The 17,265-nt window shown below is 43.2% G+C and overlaps 1 protein-coding gene across 22 annotated transcripts in view; it reads right to left on the reverse strand.

Moving 5' to 3' along the window:
• The window catches only part of PTK2 (protein tyrosine kinase 2), a 360,567-nt gene that overhangs the window by 68,257 nt on the left and 275,045 nt on the right, over positions 1 to 17,265 (reverse strand). For all 22 annotated transcript variants that reach the window (XM_056522839.1, XM_056522834.1, XM_056522836.1 and 19 more), the window contains 4 exons: positions 14,834 to 14,918; positions 9,718 to 9,818; positions 6,523 to 6,638; positions 4,858 to 4,958 (listed from right to left, as the gene is read on the reverse strand). In XM_056522839.1, the coding sequence (XP_056378814.1) occupies positions 4,858 to 4,958; positions 6,523 to 6,638; positions 9,718 to 9,818; positions 14,834 to 14,918 (403 nt within the window). The remainder of the gene's footprint in view (positions 1 to 4,857; positions 4,959 to 6,522; positions 6,639 to 9,717; positions 9,819 to 14,833; positions 14,919 to 17,265) is intronic.

The following is a 17,265-nucleotide window of genomic DNA, read 5'->3' on the forward strand; positions in this document are numbered from 1 at the left end:
CATTTTGTGTCTGATACTGAGCAGGACCAAGCTCCGTGCTGCATCTTCTCCCTCACAGTAAAAAAAATAAAAAAGTGCCCCCATGGCATTGTTTCTGTGCCCCCTGGCATTAGAGCTTAAGGACAGTTTTGTTAGGCAGGGACAGATCTTTAGGGGTTAAATAAATTATATATATATATATATATATATATATATAAAAAATAAAAAAAATTATATTATATATATACTTTTTTTTTGCGACGTACCGTCTGTAGGTGTTAGCGGATCCGCAGCACCTTTAGCTGCGTTGCCAGGGCCCTACATGGTCACTGTGGTCTGTCCCCAGCATTTCTTTGGGGCGCAGACTTTATTTTTGCTAACTGTGTGGCCGACCCTCTTCATATAAGAGTAGCCGGCCACCGTTTGCTAAAGTCCACCCACCGCTGATCAGTGTCTTAGTACTGATCAGCGTTATTCTGTGGTCGCTTTTTCGAGGTTATAGAGGCTTTTTTATTTTCTTTTTTTGCATCTATAGTCGGTCCGTGCCCCCAGTAGCAGGCCTGTGCTGTGTGCGGCCTGCCCCACCACAGTCAGTGATTTATCACTGATCAGCATGTTTTTTTTGGTTTCAAGCGGGTGCTTTTCGTGTTTTATCGTTTTTATTTTTCAGGTTTCATGTGTGGGGGTCTGTGTATGTGCCACAACCCACTGTTCTTGGCTGAGTGGCCCGCCCCCCCCCTCCCCCCACCAACTTCTGCGCCCCCTTCAGCAAGTGCTAATCAGTGCACACACCCCTGATAAGGTTAACTTTTTTTTTTTTTGGCGCAGCGCTTTTTGCGCTAGATGTCCTAACACAAAAAGCTTTTTTTTTTAGTTTCATTTTAAATTTTTATATTTTTTATGTTAGGTGGTGGGTTAGGGTAGGGCAGCACCACACTACACGCAGCACATACACAAATAAAGTTTTACCCACACATATACACACACACCCGCCCCCACTAGAGTAAAGAAATGGCCCGCAGGGCATTTTCAGCAGAGGAGGCATATGCCATACTTGCCTCTGACACTGAAAGCATCCTCCTCCTCATCATCTAGTTCTGATGATGAGCCAGAAAGGCGGCGGAGGCACCGCCATGCAAGGTGGCAAACCTTGTGCCCCATGCTAGTATGAGTCCCCATGGCGCTCATACTAGTCAAGCCCCCCAGCCAAGTTTACTGGTGCCTGGTACCGGCGAACTTGTCTGGACCACAAGCCCGTGATTCCTGAGTTTGTTGACGACTCAGGAATCAAGATTGACATAGTCGGGTTCAATGACGACTTTGTCAATATTATGGTTGAGCAGACGAATCTGTACGCTCAACAGTTCATCGCCGCAAACGCGGGCTCCTTTTTAGCTAGGCCCGGCAGCTGGTTTACAATCGATGCAGCCAAAAAGAGGACCTTTTGGGGACTCGAGCTGCATATGGGCCTAGTTAAAAAACCAAGGGTCAGGCAGTACTGGAGCGGGGACGTCGTCTACAAGACCCCTCTCTACAGTATGGCCATGAACCGTCCCCAGTTCGAGGCCATTTGGAAACGTTTGCATTATGCTGATAATGCGGCATTCTCGAAGTGATCCGAAGGGATTCTCCGAAGTGATCGCGCATATGACCGCCTGTATAAAATCAGGCCGGTCATCAATCACTTCGGGGCCAGATTTTGGGAGGCCTATGTCCCTGGAAGGGAGGTCGCTATTGATGAGTCTCTCAACAGCTTTAAGGGGAGACTCAGCTTCCGGCAATACATCCCGACCAAGCGAGCGCGGTATGGCGTGAAGATGTATAAACTTTGCGAGATTACCTCAGGGTACACTTGCAAGTTTATGGTGTATGAGGGACGAGATTCCCGTATTGAACCCCCAGATTGTTCCCCCACTCTGGGTGTTAGCGGGAAAATCGTTTGGGACCTTTTGCACCCATTGCTAGATAAATGTTACCATGTTTACGTGGATAACTTTTATACTAGTATCCATCTCTTCACATCCCTCGCCGCCAGATCCACGGTCGCTTGTGGGACAGTCCGGAAGAATCAAAGAGGCCTTTCCTTCCTATCCCCTGCAGACTCCTATCCCCCGGGGTGAGTCCCGTGTCTTATCCCATGAAAACCTGATACTGGTCTCGTGTAAGGACAAGAGGGATGTCCTTATGCTCACCACAATTCATGGGAATGGCAGCTCACCTGTCCCTGTGCGAGGTACCGTGGGACCGGTCCTCAAGCCCAATTCTATTCTGGACTACAATCAGTATATGGGGGGAGTTGATCTCTCAGATCAAGTCCTCAAGCCTTTAAAATGATATCTATGCCATGCGTAAACACGTGTATGGTACAAAACAGTTGTGGTCTACATGGTACAGGTTGTACATGTATAACTCTTTTATAGTGTCCCAGTACGCTGGCGAAACAGACATTCCTGCAGTTCCAAGAGGAAGTTCTAAAGGCCCTCATCTTTAGTGACCGCCAAAGAGCGGGTCAGAGCTTTTCAGCAAGAAAGTATGCAAGTAATGATGAAAATGAGCTGTGTCCTTAAAGGGGTACTCTGCTGCTCAGCGTTTGGAACAAACTATTCCTAACGCTGGAGCTCTTGAACTTCATAGCCTCCCCCCATGACGTCACACCCCGCCCCTCAGTGCAAGTCTATGGGAGGGGGCGGGACTACAACAGACTTGCATTGAGGGGCGGGGCTACAACATCACAAGCTGCCGACTCCAGAGTTAGGAGCAGTTTGTTCCAAACGCTGAGCAGCGGAGTACGCCTTTAAGAAGTCTGATAGTCGTCATAAAACAAAATACACAAGCTGAAATCAATTGCAAAGTAGTAATAGTCAAAGGTGCGTGACTTGAGTAACAAAGCACCTGTGAGCAGAACATGGTCAGGACAGGTTTTTAGCCTCTGGATGTCAGCTACTTTTATTCACTGACAGGTAGAAGAGATTTGGAAAAGGTTAAAAAATTTAAACAAAGGATTAGAAAAAGTTAAAGGGGTACTCCGCCGGAAAACATTATTTTTTTTAAATCAACTGGTGCTAGAAAGTCAAACAGATTTGTAAATTACTTCTATTTAAAAATCTTAATTCTTCCAGTACTTGTCAGCTTCTGTATACTAAAGATGAAGTTCTTTTCTTTTTGAATTTACTTTCTGTCTGAACACAGTGCTCTCTGCTGACACCTCTGTCCATTTTAGGAACTGTCCAGAGTAGGAGCAAATCCCCATAGCAAACCTCTTCTGCTCTGGACAGTTCCTGACATGGACAGAGGTGTCAGCAGAGAGCACTGTGGTCAGGCAGAAAATAAATTCAAAAAAGAAAAGAACTTCCTCTGTAGTATACAGAAGCTGATAAGTACTGGAAGGATTAAGATTTTTTTAATAGAAGTAATTTACAAATCTGTAACTTTCTGGCACTAGTCGATCCGATCATCCAGCATGGCGGCCGGAGGTCCCCTCACCTGGCTCCGGCCGTCTCCCGGGGTCTTCTGCTCTGGTTTGAGATCGAGCAGACCAGAGCAGAAGATGACCGATAACACTGATCAGGGCTATGTCCTATACATAGCACTGAACAGTATTAGCAATCAACTGATTGCTATGAATAGTTCTATGGAGACATAAAAAGTGTAAAAAAAAAAAAAGTAAAAAAATTTAAAGTAAAAAATCCCCTCCCCCAATAAAAAAGTAAAACGTCCATTTTTCGCATTTTACCCCCCAAAAAGCGTTTAAAAAAAATACACATATTTGGTATGGCAGCGTGTGTAAAAGTCTAAACTATTAAAATATATTGTTAAATATCCCGTAAGGTGAACGGTGTAAACGTAAAATATTTTTTTTAAAAGTCCAAAATTGCTGCTTTTTTTTGTCACATTTTATTCCCAAAAAAATTTTAATAAAAAATTTATAAAAAGTAAAACCTAAGCAAAAGTGGTACTGATAAAAACTACAGATTATGGCGCAAAAAATGAGCCCTCATATCGCCTCATATACGGAAAAATTTGAAAGTTATAGGTGGTCAAAATAGGGCAATTTCAAACATACTAATTTTGTTAAAATGGTTTGAGATATTTTTTCAGCGGTACAATTATAGAAAAGCATATAATATGGGGATCATTTTAATCGTATTGACCCAAAGAATGAAGAAAACGTCATTTTTACCGGAAAGTGTACAGCGTGAAAACAAAACCTTCCAAAATTTGCTAAATTGCGTTTTTCTTTTCAATTTTCCCACATAAATAATATTTGTTTGGTTGCACCGTACATTTTATGGTAAAATAAGTGATGTCTTTACAAAGTACAATTGGTGACGCAAAAAACAAGCCCTCATATGGGTCTGTGGATGGAAATATAAGAGAGTCATGATTTTTAGAAGGCGAGGAGGAGAAAACGGAAATGCAAAAATAAAATTGGTCTGGTCCTTAAGAGGTTAAATACCTTTGGCCACAAATAATTTCTTTTTCCTAATGTACAGGATACTGAAAAACCCACTGATCACAAGTTCACAACTACAAAAGTGTAGGGGTCTGATGGAAAAACAATGATAGGTTATAAGATGCAGTTTAAATTCACACGTACATAATCCTCTGCAGATTTTGCTACCCATTGAGGGTCAGCAGAAAATCTGCGACGGATTTGCCACATGTAAAATGGATTACAACGGATTATTGTACACTAAACGAATGGACTGTGTAACACCAGGCTGCACAGAGACAAGTGGGATCGGCAGATCTCTCATATAGGGAGGTCCTGAGCATTAAACTGCCCTACGTACAACTTACATATGTCCCAATAGAGAACAGGAGAAAAGGTTGTATTCATGTGGACAAAACGTAGTTCCTTGCAGTGTGTGTCCTTACCTTTATAATAAGTACTGTCCTCCATATACCGGGAAAGACCAAAATCTCCTAATTTGACACAGTCAGAAGAAGAGACCAACACATTCCTAGCTGCGATATCCCTAAAAAAAGATATATGATAGGAGTCTATTAATAGAAGAGACATCAGTGAGGTATAGAGAACAGGAATATATACCATACATAAAAAACACATCCCAGAATGCAGTGCGCCAATCTGCAGGAAACTATTACATTTACTGCAATGGAGAAACACTCATGATCTGAACTGTCACTGCTTCTGTCCTGAGATAAGAGGCAGCACAGCTCAGCGAATACTGAGGTGTCATACACATCTTCACCAGCAGGGGTCACTATTGGCCTGTGGTTGTTCAAGCAACAAGACTTTTGCACACTAGATGCTGGTTTTATACAGATGAAAAAGAGACATGTCCTTAAAGGGGTACTCCAGGAAAAAAAAAAAATGTTTGATATATCAACGGGCTCCAGAAAGTTAAACAGATTTGTAAATTACTCCTATTAAAAAAATCTTAATCCTTCCAATAATTATCCTCTGCTTAAGTTAAGTTGTTCTTTTCCGTCTGGAAACCGTGCTCTCTGCAGTTTCCCGAGACAAGCGGAGATGTCAGCACAGAGTAGAAGAGGTTTGCTATGGGGATTTGCTTCTCCTCTGGACAGTCCCCGAGACAGGTGTCATCAGAGAGCACTTAGACAGAAGAGAACAACTCAACTTCAGCAGCTCATAAGTACTGAAAGGATCAAGATTTTTTCATAGAAGTAATTTACAAATCTGTTTAACTTTCTGGAGCCAGTTGATATGTAAAAAATAAAAGTTTTTCCCTGGATAACCCCCTTTTAAAGGAGTACTCCGCTGCCCCAGTGTTTGGAACATTTCGTTCCGAACGCTTGGAGCAGGCGGCGGGGGTCGTGGCGTCATGGTCACGCCTCCTCGTGATGTCACGCCACGCCCCCATCAATGCAAGTCTATCGCCCCGCCCCCTCCCATAGACTTGCATTGAGGGGGGTGTGGTGTGACATTATGAGGGGCATGACCATGACGTCACAACCTCTGCCGCCAGCACCCAGCATTCTAAACGAATGCATGGTGCTACACAGAGATCGCGGGGGGCTACGGGCCCCCCTCGATAAGACATCTTATGCCCTATTCTTTGCATAGGAGATGGGTGGAGGGGGTGGAGTGCCCCTTTAACATGACCAGGGGTGTACTGACTTACAGCAGCTTCAAGCATTGGCTGTGTTCACTCTCATTAGGAGGATTCCTACTCATCATCAACCCATCATTATCATCTTCTCTAGAGATGAGCGAACTTACAATAAATTCGATTCATCACGAACTTCTCAGCTCGGCAGTTGATGACTTATCCTGTGTAAATTAGTTCAGCCTTCAGGTGCTCCGGTGGGCTGGAAAAGGTGGATACACTCCTCGGAAAGAGTCTCCTAGGACTGTATCCACCTTTTCCAGCCCACCGGAGCACCGGAAAGCTGAACTAATTTATGCAGGAAAAGTCATCAACTGCCGAGCGGAGAAGTTCGAGACGAATCAAATTTACTGAAAGTTCACTCATCTCTAATCTTCTCATGTATCCAGATACAAGTGTCATATCACCAGAACGTAACAGAAGGAAGATGCGGTCCGGCCGCTCTCACCTATGTACAAAGCGCTTGCTCTCCAGGTAGGCCAGTGCTGTGCTGAGCTGGTAGGCGTAGAGGATCAGCGCTGCCAGGTCCAGGTTGTATTTTCGGACTTGTAAGAATGATCGCAGCTGAGAACACAGAATAAAGCCCATAACGTTTAGTACAGAAGATCAACAAAAGACAATTACATCATTGGAAAGAAACATTATGTCATTCAGGAAGAAGATAAAGCAACATTCAAAGGCATTTTCTGCAGATTTACACTGTACAGATTGCTTTATAACAAATGCACAGAGAAAGGCTTTACTGAGCTCCTATAACGCAGAGAAGAGGAATTTAGGATTTCATGAATCATAAGAAGGGCTGGTGTGAAGGTAACACTCCCCAAAATACAAATCAGAGAAAGATCAGTGAGGACTGAGGAATGTAAGTGCAGCTCTGGAGTGTAATACAGGATATAACTCAGGATCAGTACAGGATAAGTAATGTAATGTATGTACACAGTGACCTCACCAGCAGAATAGTGAGTACAGCTCTGGAGTATAATAATGGATATAACTCAGGATCAGTACAGGATAAGTAATGTAATGTATGTACACAGTGACCTCACCAGCAGAATAGTGAGTACAGCTCTGGAGTATAATACAGGATATAACTCAGGATCAGTACAGGATAAGTAATGTAATGTATGTACACAGTGACCTCACCAGCAGAATAGTGAGTACAGCTCTGGAGTATAATAATGGATATAACTTAGGATCAGTGCAGGATAAGTAATGTAATGTATATACACAGTGACCTCACCAGCAGAATAGTGAGTGCAGCTCTGGAGTATAATACAGGATATAACTCAGGATCAGTACAGGATAAGTAATGTAATGTATATACACAGTGACCTCACCAGCAGAATAGTGAGTGCAGCTCTGGAGTATAATACAGGATATAACTCAGGATCAGTACAGTGATAAGTAATGTAATGTATGTACACAGTGACCTCACCAGCAGAATAGTGAGTACAGCTCTGGAGTATTATACAGGATATAACTCAGGATCAGTACAGGATAAGTAATGTAATGTATGTACACAGTGATCTCACCAGCAGAATAGTGAGTACAGCTCTGGAGTGTAATACATGATATAACTCAGGATCAGTACAGGATAAGTAATGTAATGTATGTACACAGTGACCCCACCAGCAGAATAGTGAGTGCAGCTCTGGAGTACAATACAGGATATAACTCAGGATCAGTACAGGATAAGTAATGTAATGTATGTACACAGTGACCTCACCAGCAGAATGGTGAGTACAGCTCTGGAGTATAATACAGGATATAACTCAGGATCAATACAGGATAAGTAATGTAATGTATGTACACTGTGATCTCACCAGCAGAATAGTGAGTACAGCTCTGGAGTATAATACAGGATATAACTCAGGATCAGTACAGGATAAGTAATGTAATGTATGTACACAGTGACCTCACCCGCAGAATAGTGAGTACAGCTCTGGAGTATAATACAGGATATAACTCAGGATCAGTACAGGATAAGTAATGTAATGTATATACACAGTGACCTCACCAGCAGAATAGTGAGTGCAGCTCTGGAGTATAATACAGGATATAACTCAGGATCAGTACAGTGATAAGTAATGTAATGTATGTACACAGTGACCTCACCAGCAGAATAGTGAGTACAGCTCTGGAGTATTATACAGGATATAACTCAGGATCAGTACAGGATAAGTAATGTAATGTATGTACACAGTGATCTCACCAGCAGAATAGTGAGTACAGCTCTGGAGTGTAATACATGATATAACTCAGGATCAGTACAGGATAAGTAATGTAATGTATGTACACAGTGACCCCACCAGCAGAATAGTGAGTGCAGCTCTGGAGTATAATACAGGATATAACTCAGGATCAGTACAGGATAAGTAATGTAATGTATGTACACAGTGACCTCACCAGCAGAATGGTGAGTACAGCTCTGGAGTATAATACAGGATATAACTCAGGATCAGTACAGGATAAGTAATGTAATGTATGTACACTGTGATCTCACCAGCAGAATAGTGAGTACAGCTCTGGAGTATAATACAGGATATAACTCAGGATCAGTACAGGATAAGTAATGTAATGTATGTACACAGTGACCTCACCCGCAGAATAGTGAGTACAGCTCTGGAGTATAATACAGGATATAACTCAGGATCAGTACAGGATAAGTAATGTAATGTATGTACACATTGACCTCACCAGCAGAATAGTGAGTACAGCTCTGGAGTATAATACAGGATATAACTCAGGATCAGTACAGGATAAGTAATGTAATGTATGTACACATTGACCCCACCAGCAGAATAGTGAGTACAGCTCTGGAGTATAATACAGGATATAACTCAGGATCAGTACAGGATAAGTAATGTAATGTATGTACACAGTGATCTCACCAGCAGAATAGTGAGTACAGCTCTGGAGTATAATACAGGATATAACTCAGGATCAGTACAGGATAAGTAATGTAATCAGTGACCCCACCAGCAGAATAGTGAGTACAGCTCTGGGGTATAATACAGGATATAACTCAGGATCAGTACAGGATAAGTAATGTAATGTATGTACACAGTGACCTCACCCGCAGAATAGTGAGTACAGCTCTGGAGTATAATACAGGATATAACTCAGGATCAGTACAGGATAAGTAATGTAATGTATGTACACATTGACCTCACCAGCAGAATAGTGAGTACAGCTCTGGAGTATAATACAGGATATAACTCAGGATCAGTACAGGATAAGTAATGTAATGTATGTACACATTGACCCCACCAGCAGAATAGTGAGTACAGCTCTGGAGTATAATACAGGATATAACTCAGGATCAGTACAGGATAAGTAATGTAATGTATGTACACAGTGATCTCACCAGCAGAATAGTGAGTACAGCTCTGGAGTATAATACAGGATATAACTCAGGATCAGTACAGGATAAGTAATGTAATCAGTGACCCCACCAGCAGAATAGTGAGTACAGCTCTGGGGTATAATACAGGATATAACTCAGGATCAGTACAGGATAAGTAATGTAATGTATATACACAGTGACCTCACCAGTAAAAGTGTAAGTGCTATAGAGTATAATACAAGATCAGGGACTGTCATCTAATAGTGTGAGAGTAAATCTCATCATCCTGGTACTTACCTCCCCCAGGGTACACAGTTCCATGATTATCCACACTGGGTTCTCTGTGATTACCCCAATTAACTTCACAATATGCGGATGATCGAACTGGCGCATTGTTACTGCAGAAAGAAAATGCTGATTAAGAAAATGATTTAGTACAAATGTAGCTAAACATTAAGCACTAATACAACTCAGTCAGTGGGGGGAAAAAAGTTACTTAGAAGGTAAAGAGGAAGAAAAACTTAAGCCAAAAATCAAAATTTGGGAATCTTTGGGGAGTCAAAAAGGGGTTAAGGGGTACTCCGGTGGAAATTTTTTTTTTCTTTTTTTTTTTTTAAATCAACTGGTGCCAGAAAGTTAAACAGATTTGTAAATTTCTTTTATTAATTAAAAATCTTAATCCTTCCAGTACTTATCACCTGCTGAATACTACTGAGGAAATTCTTTTCTTTTTGAAACAGTGCTCTCTGCTGACATCATGACCACAGTGCTCTCTGCTGACATCATGACCACAGTGCTCTCTGCTGACACCTCTGTCCATTTTAGGAACTGTCCAGAGCAGCATATGTTTGCTATGGGGATTTTCTCCTACTCTGGCCAGTTGTTAAAATGGACAGAGATGTCAGCAGAGAGCACTGTGGTCATGATGTCAGCAGAGAGCACTGTGGTCACGATTAGAGATGAGCGAACTTACAGTAAATTTGATTCGTCACGAACTTCTCGGCTCGGCAGTTGATGCCTTATCCTGCGTAAATTAGTTCAGCCTTCAGGTGCTCCGGTGGGCCGGAAAAGGTGGATACAGTCCTAGGAAAGAGTCTCCTAGGACTGTATCCACCTTTTCCAGCCCACCGGAGCACCTGAAAGCTGAACACATTTATGCAGGAAAAGTCATCAACTGCCGAGCCGAGAAGTTCGTGACGAATCGAATTTACTGTAAGTTCGCTCATCTCTAGTCATGATGTCAGCAGAGAGCTCTGTGTTCCAAAAAGAAAAGAATTTCCTCTGTAGTATTCAACAGCTAATAAGTACTGGAAGGATTAAGATTTTTTTAATAGAAGTCATTTACGAATCTGTTTAACTTTCTGGCACTAGTTAATAAAAAAATAAAAAAATTAGTTTTCCATCGGAGTATCCCTTTAAGAATCCCCAGGAGCCTCAGCCTGTAGGACAGTGTTTCCCAAGCAGGGTGCCTCCAGCTGTTGCAAAACTACAACTTCCAGCATGCCTGGACAGCCTTTGGCTGTCCAGGCATGCTGGGAGTTGTAGTTTTGCAACAGCTGGAGGCACCCTGCTTGGGAAACACTGCTGTAGGATTTCAATCTATGGCATCTAAAGCCGACAGATGTGAGGAAAAACACTGATGACGCAGCAGCTTCACTACAGAGACATGTATGATCACGGCACATGATCTGGCACATATACAGGCATTTTTAGGCCAGGACTCCATGGTGATAGAGATTCTGCCAGGAGATAAGCGGCTGCCAGATATGTCTGGTGGCAGCTTGTCTACCTCTCCCTATTGAATAAATGTGTCCTGTCTGCGTACGAGGCTCAGCCAACGCATAACGAAATGATTTCTAATTTACCGTGTAGCAGTTCATCATTCTTGTGATTTTCGCTTATTGTCAGTGAGTGGGAAAAATTACAGTTTCCATTACAAAGCTAAAAAAAACAAAGAGCCTGATTAAGTCCAAATAACACAGGTGCAGGACTCGTTTCAGTGTGCCACAATTCTCTTTCCTGGGCACACGACTGCGGCTGATCTCACGTCTTTGGCAGTCTTAATAAAAGCTGCTGCAATGGTTGTTAAAGGGGAAACGTAGTATTACATGTCGGCTTTTCACATGAATGGCCATCGTGGTAATGCGCTTACGGTTTCTGCCAGAACAGCCGCTGCTTGTTCGCGCCTCTCCACTGTGACTAATAGACCCCACTCCAAGCTGTCCATATGAGCTAATAGCATTTATGGAGGGGGTAGTTGGGGTTAAAGTGGTACTCCATCAGTCAGCAGTGCTAAGAGGGTTTATCCTTAAAGGGGTACTCCGCTGCTCAGAGTTTGGAACAAACTGTTCCGAATGCTGGAGCCGGGAGCTTGTGGCGTCATAGCCCCGCCCCTCATGCCATCACACCCCGCCCCCTCAATGCAAGTCTATGGGAGGGGGCGTTGTCACGCCCCCTCCCATAGACTTGCATTGAGGGGGTGGGGCTTGATGTCATGAGGGGAGGGGCTATGACGTCACAAGCTCCCGTCTCCAGCGTTCGGAACAGTTTGTTCCAAATGCTGAGCAGCGGAGTACCCCTTTAAGGATAAACCCTCTTAGCACTGCTGACTGATGGAGATAAAGTCCGGCTACAGATGCAGTCAAAGGGGTGAAATAAGTTGCCCAATGGCTACATTACTGACCAGTGTGATAGATCTAAAGTGATCAGAACTAAAGCAGCAGATCTGCCAGGTCTGAAACAGCATAGAATAGAGGGAAGCGTTACGCTTGGGGATATAAATTTTCAATGATCTAGCCAGGATCTTTACTTAAGCTGCCCACTCAGAGAAAGCCTGTGAGTCCTGATTCCTCCACCCACACATAAAAAAGCCTGTGAGTCCTGATTCCTCCACCCACACATACAAAAGCCTGTGAGTCCTGATTCCTCCACCCACACATACAAAAGCCTGTGAGTCCTGATTCCTCCACCCACACAAAAGCCTGTGAGTCCTGATTGCTCCACCCACATGTACAAAAGCCTGTGAGTCCTGCTTCTCCCACTCACTCATACAGAAAGCCTGCCAGTCCTGCTTACTCTACCCACTCAGAAAAAGCCTGCCAGTCCTGCTCCCCTGCCAACTAAAAGCTTGTGAGTCCTGCTCCCCTGCCAACTAAAAGCCTGCGAGTTCTGCTCCATTGCCCACTAAAAGCCTGGGAGTCCTGCTCCCCTGCCAACTAAAACCCTGTGAGAGTCCTGCTCCCCTGCCCACCTAAAGCCTGCGAGTCCTGCTCCCCTGCCCACCTAAAGCCTGTGAGTCCTGCTCCCCTGCCAACTAAAACCCTGTGAGTCCTGCTCCCCTGCCCACCTAAAGCCTGCGAGTCCTGCTCCCCTGCCAACTAAAAGCCTGTAATTCCTACTCCCTTCGCCCACTCAGAGAAAGCCTGTGAGTCCTGCTCCTCTGCCCACCTAAAGCCTGTGAGTCCTGCTCCTCTGCCCACCTAAAGCCTGCGAGTCCTGCTCCCCTGCCAACTAAAAGCCTGTAATTCCTACTCCCTTCGCCCACTCAGAGAAAGCCTGTGAGTCCTGCTCCATCCTTTGCCACCTTCAGACAGACCTGACACATTCACATTAAACTGGAATGATAAAAAATAACTGCAAAAAATAAAAGAGCGGATTTCTGTCTGTGACACGGGAGGTAAAGGGGTAATCCTGCGGCTGTCAGGGAAGGCGTAAGCTGCCGTCTCCGGCCGGTCATTACTTCTCATTAATCGCTTGCTAATTCCTTTTGCTGAGAGAGCGTTGGGTTTTATCACTAAGCTCTGAATAAAGATAATGGAGCTTTAAATATTCTCCACCTGTCTCTACCAGGCTGACATGTCGGCAGTGAAGGCCGTCACCGGAGAGCAGAAAAGTATAATCCCCGGTTATTGTAAATCCTCTAATACAGGAGGCGAGGAATCAGGAAAGATACAGACTCAGAAGTATTCCTAAAAAAATAACAAAATTATAAACCGTAAATCCTCCCTGTTATCAGCTGTGGCATTAGGTAAAAACCCTACACCACCTGCTGAGCAATATAATGCAATCTATTGCTCCCTGTTATCTGTCATTTCAGGCTGGAAAGAAGCTGAGTGAGAAAACTTACTTCCCCTATAGCCAAAACCCACAAGACCTTTAATTGTTCCCTGTTAAAGGGGTACTCCCGTGGAAAACTTTTTTTTTAAATCAACTGGTGCCAGAAAGGTAAACAGATTTGTAAATTACTTCTATTAAAAAATCATAATCCTTCCAGTACTTTTTAGGGGCTGTATACTACAGAGGAAATGCTTTTCTTTTTGGATTTATCTTCTGTCACAACCACAGTGCTCTCCGCTGACCTCTGCTGTCCATTTCAGGAACTGTCCAGAGCAGCATGTGTTTGCTATGGGGATTTTCTCCAGCTCTGGACAGTTCCTAAAATGGAAAGCAGAGGTCAGCAGAGAGCACTGTGGTCGTGACAGAAGAGAAATCCAAAAAAAAAAGCATTTTCTATGTAGTATACAGCCTCTAAAAAGTACTGGAAGGATTAAGATTTTTTAATAGAAGTAATTTACAAATCTGTTTACCTTTCTGGCACCAGTTGATTTAAAAATAAAAAGTTTTCCACGGGAGTACCCCTTAAAGGGTTATCCAGGAAAAAACTTTTTTTTTATATATCAACTGGCTCCACAAAGTTAAATAGATTTGTAAATTACTTCTATAAAAAAAAATCTTAATCCTTTCAGTACTTATGAGCTTCTGAAGTTAAGGTTGTTCTTTTCTGTCTATGTGCTCTCTGATGAAACCTGTCTCGGGAAACGCCCAGTCTAGAAGAAGATTGCTATGGGGATTTGCTTCTAAACTGGGCGTTTCCCGAGACAGGTGTCATCAGAGAGCACTTAGACAGAAAAGAACAACCTTAACTTCAGAAGCTCATAAGTACTGAAAGGATTAAGATTTTTTAATAGAAGTAAATTACAAATCTGTTTAAATTTCTGGAGCCAGTTGATTATATATATATATATATATATATATATATATATATATATATATATATATATATATATATATATATATATATAAGTTTTTTCCTGGATAACCCCTTTAAACAGCTATTTCAGGCAGGGGTGACACAGACTATAGAACATGTGGGTGGATATAACCAAATGTTCTCTGTTATCAGCCATTGTAAAAAGCACAGGATGTTATCTAGTACAACACTTTAGGTCAGTGTTTCCCCATCCAGGGTGCCTCCAGCTTTTGCAAAACTACAACTCCCAGCATGCCTGGACAGCTGTTGGCTGTTCAGGCCTGCTGGGAGTTGTAGTTTTGCAACAGCTGGAGGCACCCTGGTTGGGAAACACTGCTTTAGGTTTTCAACTTTATATGAGACCCATTGGGTGACGAAACTTACAGGCCTCTTGTAAGAACTTCTCCCTCACACTGTCGGATGTGCAGTTCTTACAGGTTTTGATGGCGACCGCCATGGCTGGATTCTCCTGGGGAGGAAGAAGAGATCTGTAAATGGGACGTGATCACCTATAACCAGTGTTCACACATATAGTTTGTCAGCAGCTGAAGAGCCACATAACTCCCATCGTGCAATGACAACCACAAGTTGTCAATGCATGATAGGAGTTGTAGCTTGGCAGCAGCTGCTGGCCCGCAGGTTGGGGACCACAGGTCTAGAGCAGTGTTTCCCAACCAGAGTGCCTCCAGCTGTTGCAAATCTACAACTACCAGCATGCCTTGACAGCCAGAGGCTGTCCGGGCATGCTGGGAGTTGTAGTTTTGCAACAGCTGGATGCACCCTAATTGGGAAACACAGATCTAGAGGCTTTCATCAACATATTATCAAGATTATTCTCTAACTTTCTATTAGGTTTTGTATTTTTAGACATTAAAGGGGTTCTCTGGTGGAAATTTTTTTTTTTTTTTTTAAATCAACTGGCTCCAGAAAGTTAAACAGATTTGTAAATTACTTCTATTAAAAAAAGTCTTAATCCTTCCAGTACTTATTAGCTGCTGAATATTACAGAGGAAATAATTCTTTTGAGATTTCTTTTCTGTCTGACCACAGTGCTCTCTGATGACACCTCTGTCTATTTTAGGAACTGTCCAGAGCAGCATATATGTTTGCTATGGGGATTTTCTCCTGCTCTGGACAGTTCCTGACACGAACAGAGGTGTCAGTAGAGAGCACTGTGGGCAGACAAAAGAAATCTAAAAAGAGTAGTATACAGCTGCTAATAAGTACTGGAAGGATTAGGATTTTTTAATAGAAGTAATTTACAAATCTGTTTAAAGGAGTCCTCAAAGCTAAAACTTTTAACCCCCGTTGTGCCCGGGCTGTAAAACTATACATAATAACCTTTCACTTACCTGCCTACGATCCCCCGTTGTTCCGATATCGCCGTCCCGTTCCCCGGTCTCTTCCACTTCCTGCGGGTCGGTGACTTCACTCTGCACTCAGCCTATCAGCGGCTGCGACGGGACATTGCTGCGGCCGCTGATAAGCTGAGCGCAGAGTGAAGTCACCGACTCGCAGGAAGTGGAAGAGACCGGGGAACGGGACGGCGATATCGGAACAACGGGGGATCGTAGGCAGGTAAGTGAAAGGTTATTATGTATAGTTTTACAGCCCGGGCACAGCGGGGGTTAAAAGTTTTAGCTTAGAGGACTCCTTTAACTTTCAGGCATCAGTTGATTTAAAAAAAAAAAAAAATGTTTTCCACCGGAGTACCCCATTAAATTTTGCAAGATCTCTGGAAACATCTTTACATATAGAGGCTGCAAATCTTACTGAATACTTATAACAGCTGAGGGGTCGTTACAACTGCAGACAGTCTATACATTCCTTCAGGTTTCAAATTAATGCATTTTATCTACACTGATACATTGTAGTAAAGTATCAGGACAGTAGAGAAATTGGTGCTGCTGAGGTGTTTAGCTCACAGAGGATTGTCCAAAACTGGGTGCAATTTCAACAAACCCTCAGCTATGGTTAGTATCAGGTCTGTACCATTTCTCTGTGTTAAAAGGGGTATTCCTACCTCAAAGTGATTGCACATCACTAGGATATGCAATTTTTTTTATGACTGAGAGGGGTTTAACTTAGTGCTGGGCGGTATACCGGTTCACACCGAATACCGAAATTTTTGTCCTGCACGATATGAATTTTTCCCATACCGCAATACAGGTTGGGCCCCTCCCCCTCGGGAATGTATTATCAACCCAGCGCTGCGCTGTCCCCACATCGGGGAACTAATCATATGTGACCCGCAAGCGCTGTTCTGCTTCTCTCCCCCCCCCATAATTAATTATCAGCCCAGCGCTGCGCTGTTCCCATCAGGGAACTGATCACATGTCATCCGCAAGCGCTGCCCCCTAGTCCTCCTGTTTGTTGCGGGCTGCCGGCGCTGGAACTCTGTACTGTTCGCTGTTTCCCCCCGGGAGAATACTGTGGAACCGCCATAAGTTACAAAAATACAGTGATACACATTTGGTCATACCGCCCAGCTCTAGTTTGGCGCTTGGGACTGCTGCGGTCCACCTAAACTGATTGGTGGGGACCCCCACTAACCATAAAATGATGGCATACACCATGACTTTGTAAGATGTTAATACCTCTTTAATCACAAATAACTGATACAGACTGAATACTGCATCCAGTTTACACAATGCTCTGTGAGTTAAACACCTAAGAAGCACAAATCTACCTCTACTTCCCAGCTACTTTGTTACAACGTATCAGTGCAGGTAAAATGTGTCAGTCTGGAGTCATCACTATGAAGCTCAAGCTGGCATTTTCTAAACCAAGCGTCCCTTAACATATGACACTAGAGC

Source organism: Hyla sarda, chromosome 5 (genome assembly GCF_029499605.1).
Source record: "Hyla sarda isolate aHylSar1 chromosome 5, aHylSar1.hap1, whole genome shotgun sequence".
Classification (NCBI taxonomy): domain Eukaryota; kingdom Metazoa; phylum Chordata; class Amphibia; order Anura; family Hylidae; genus Hyla; species Hyla sarda.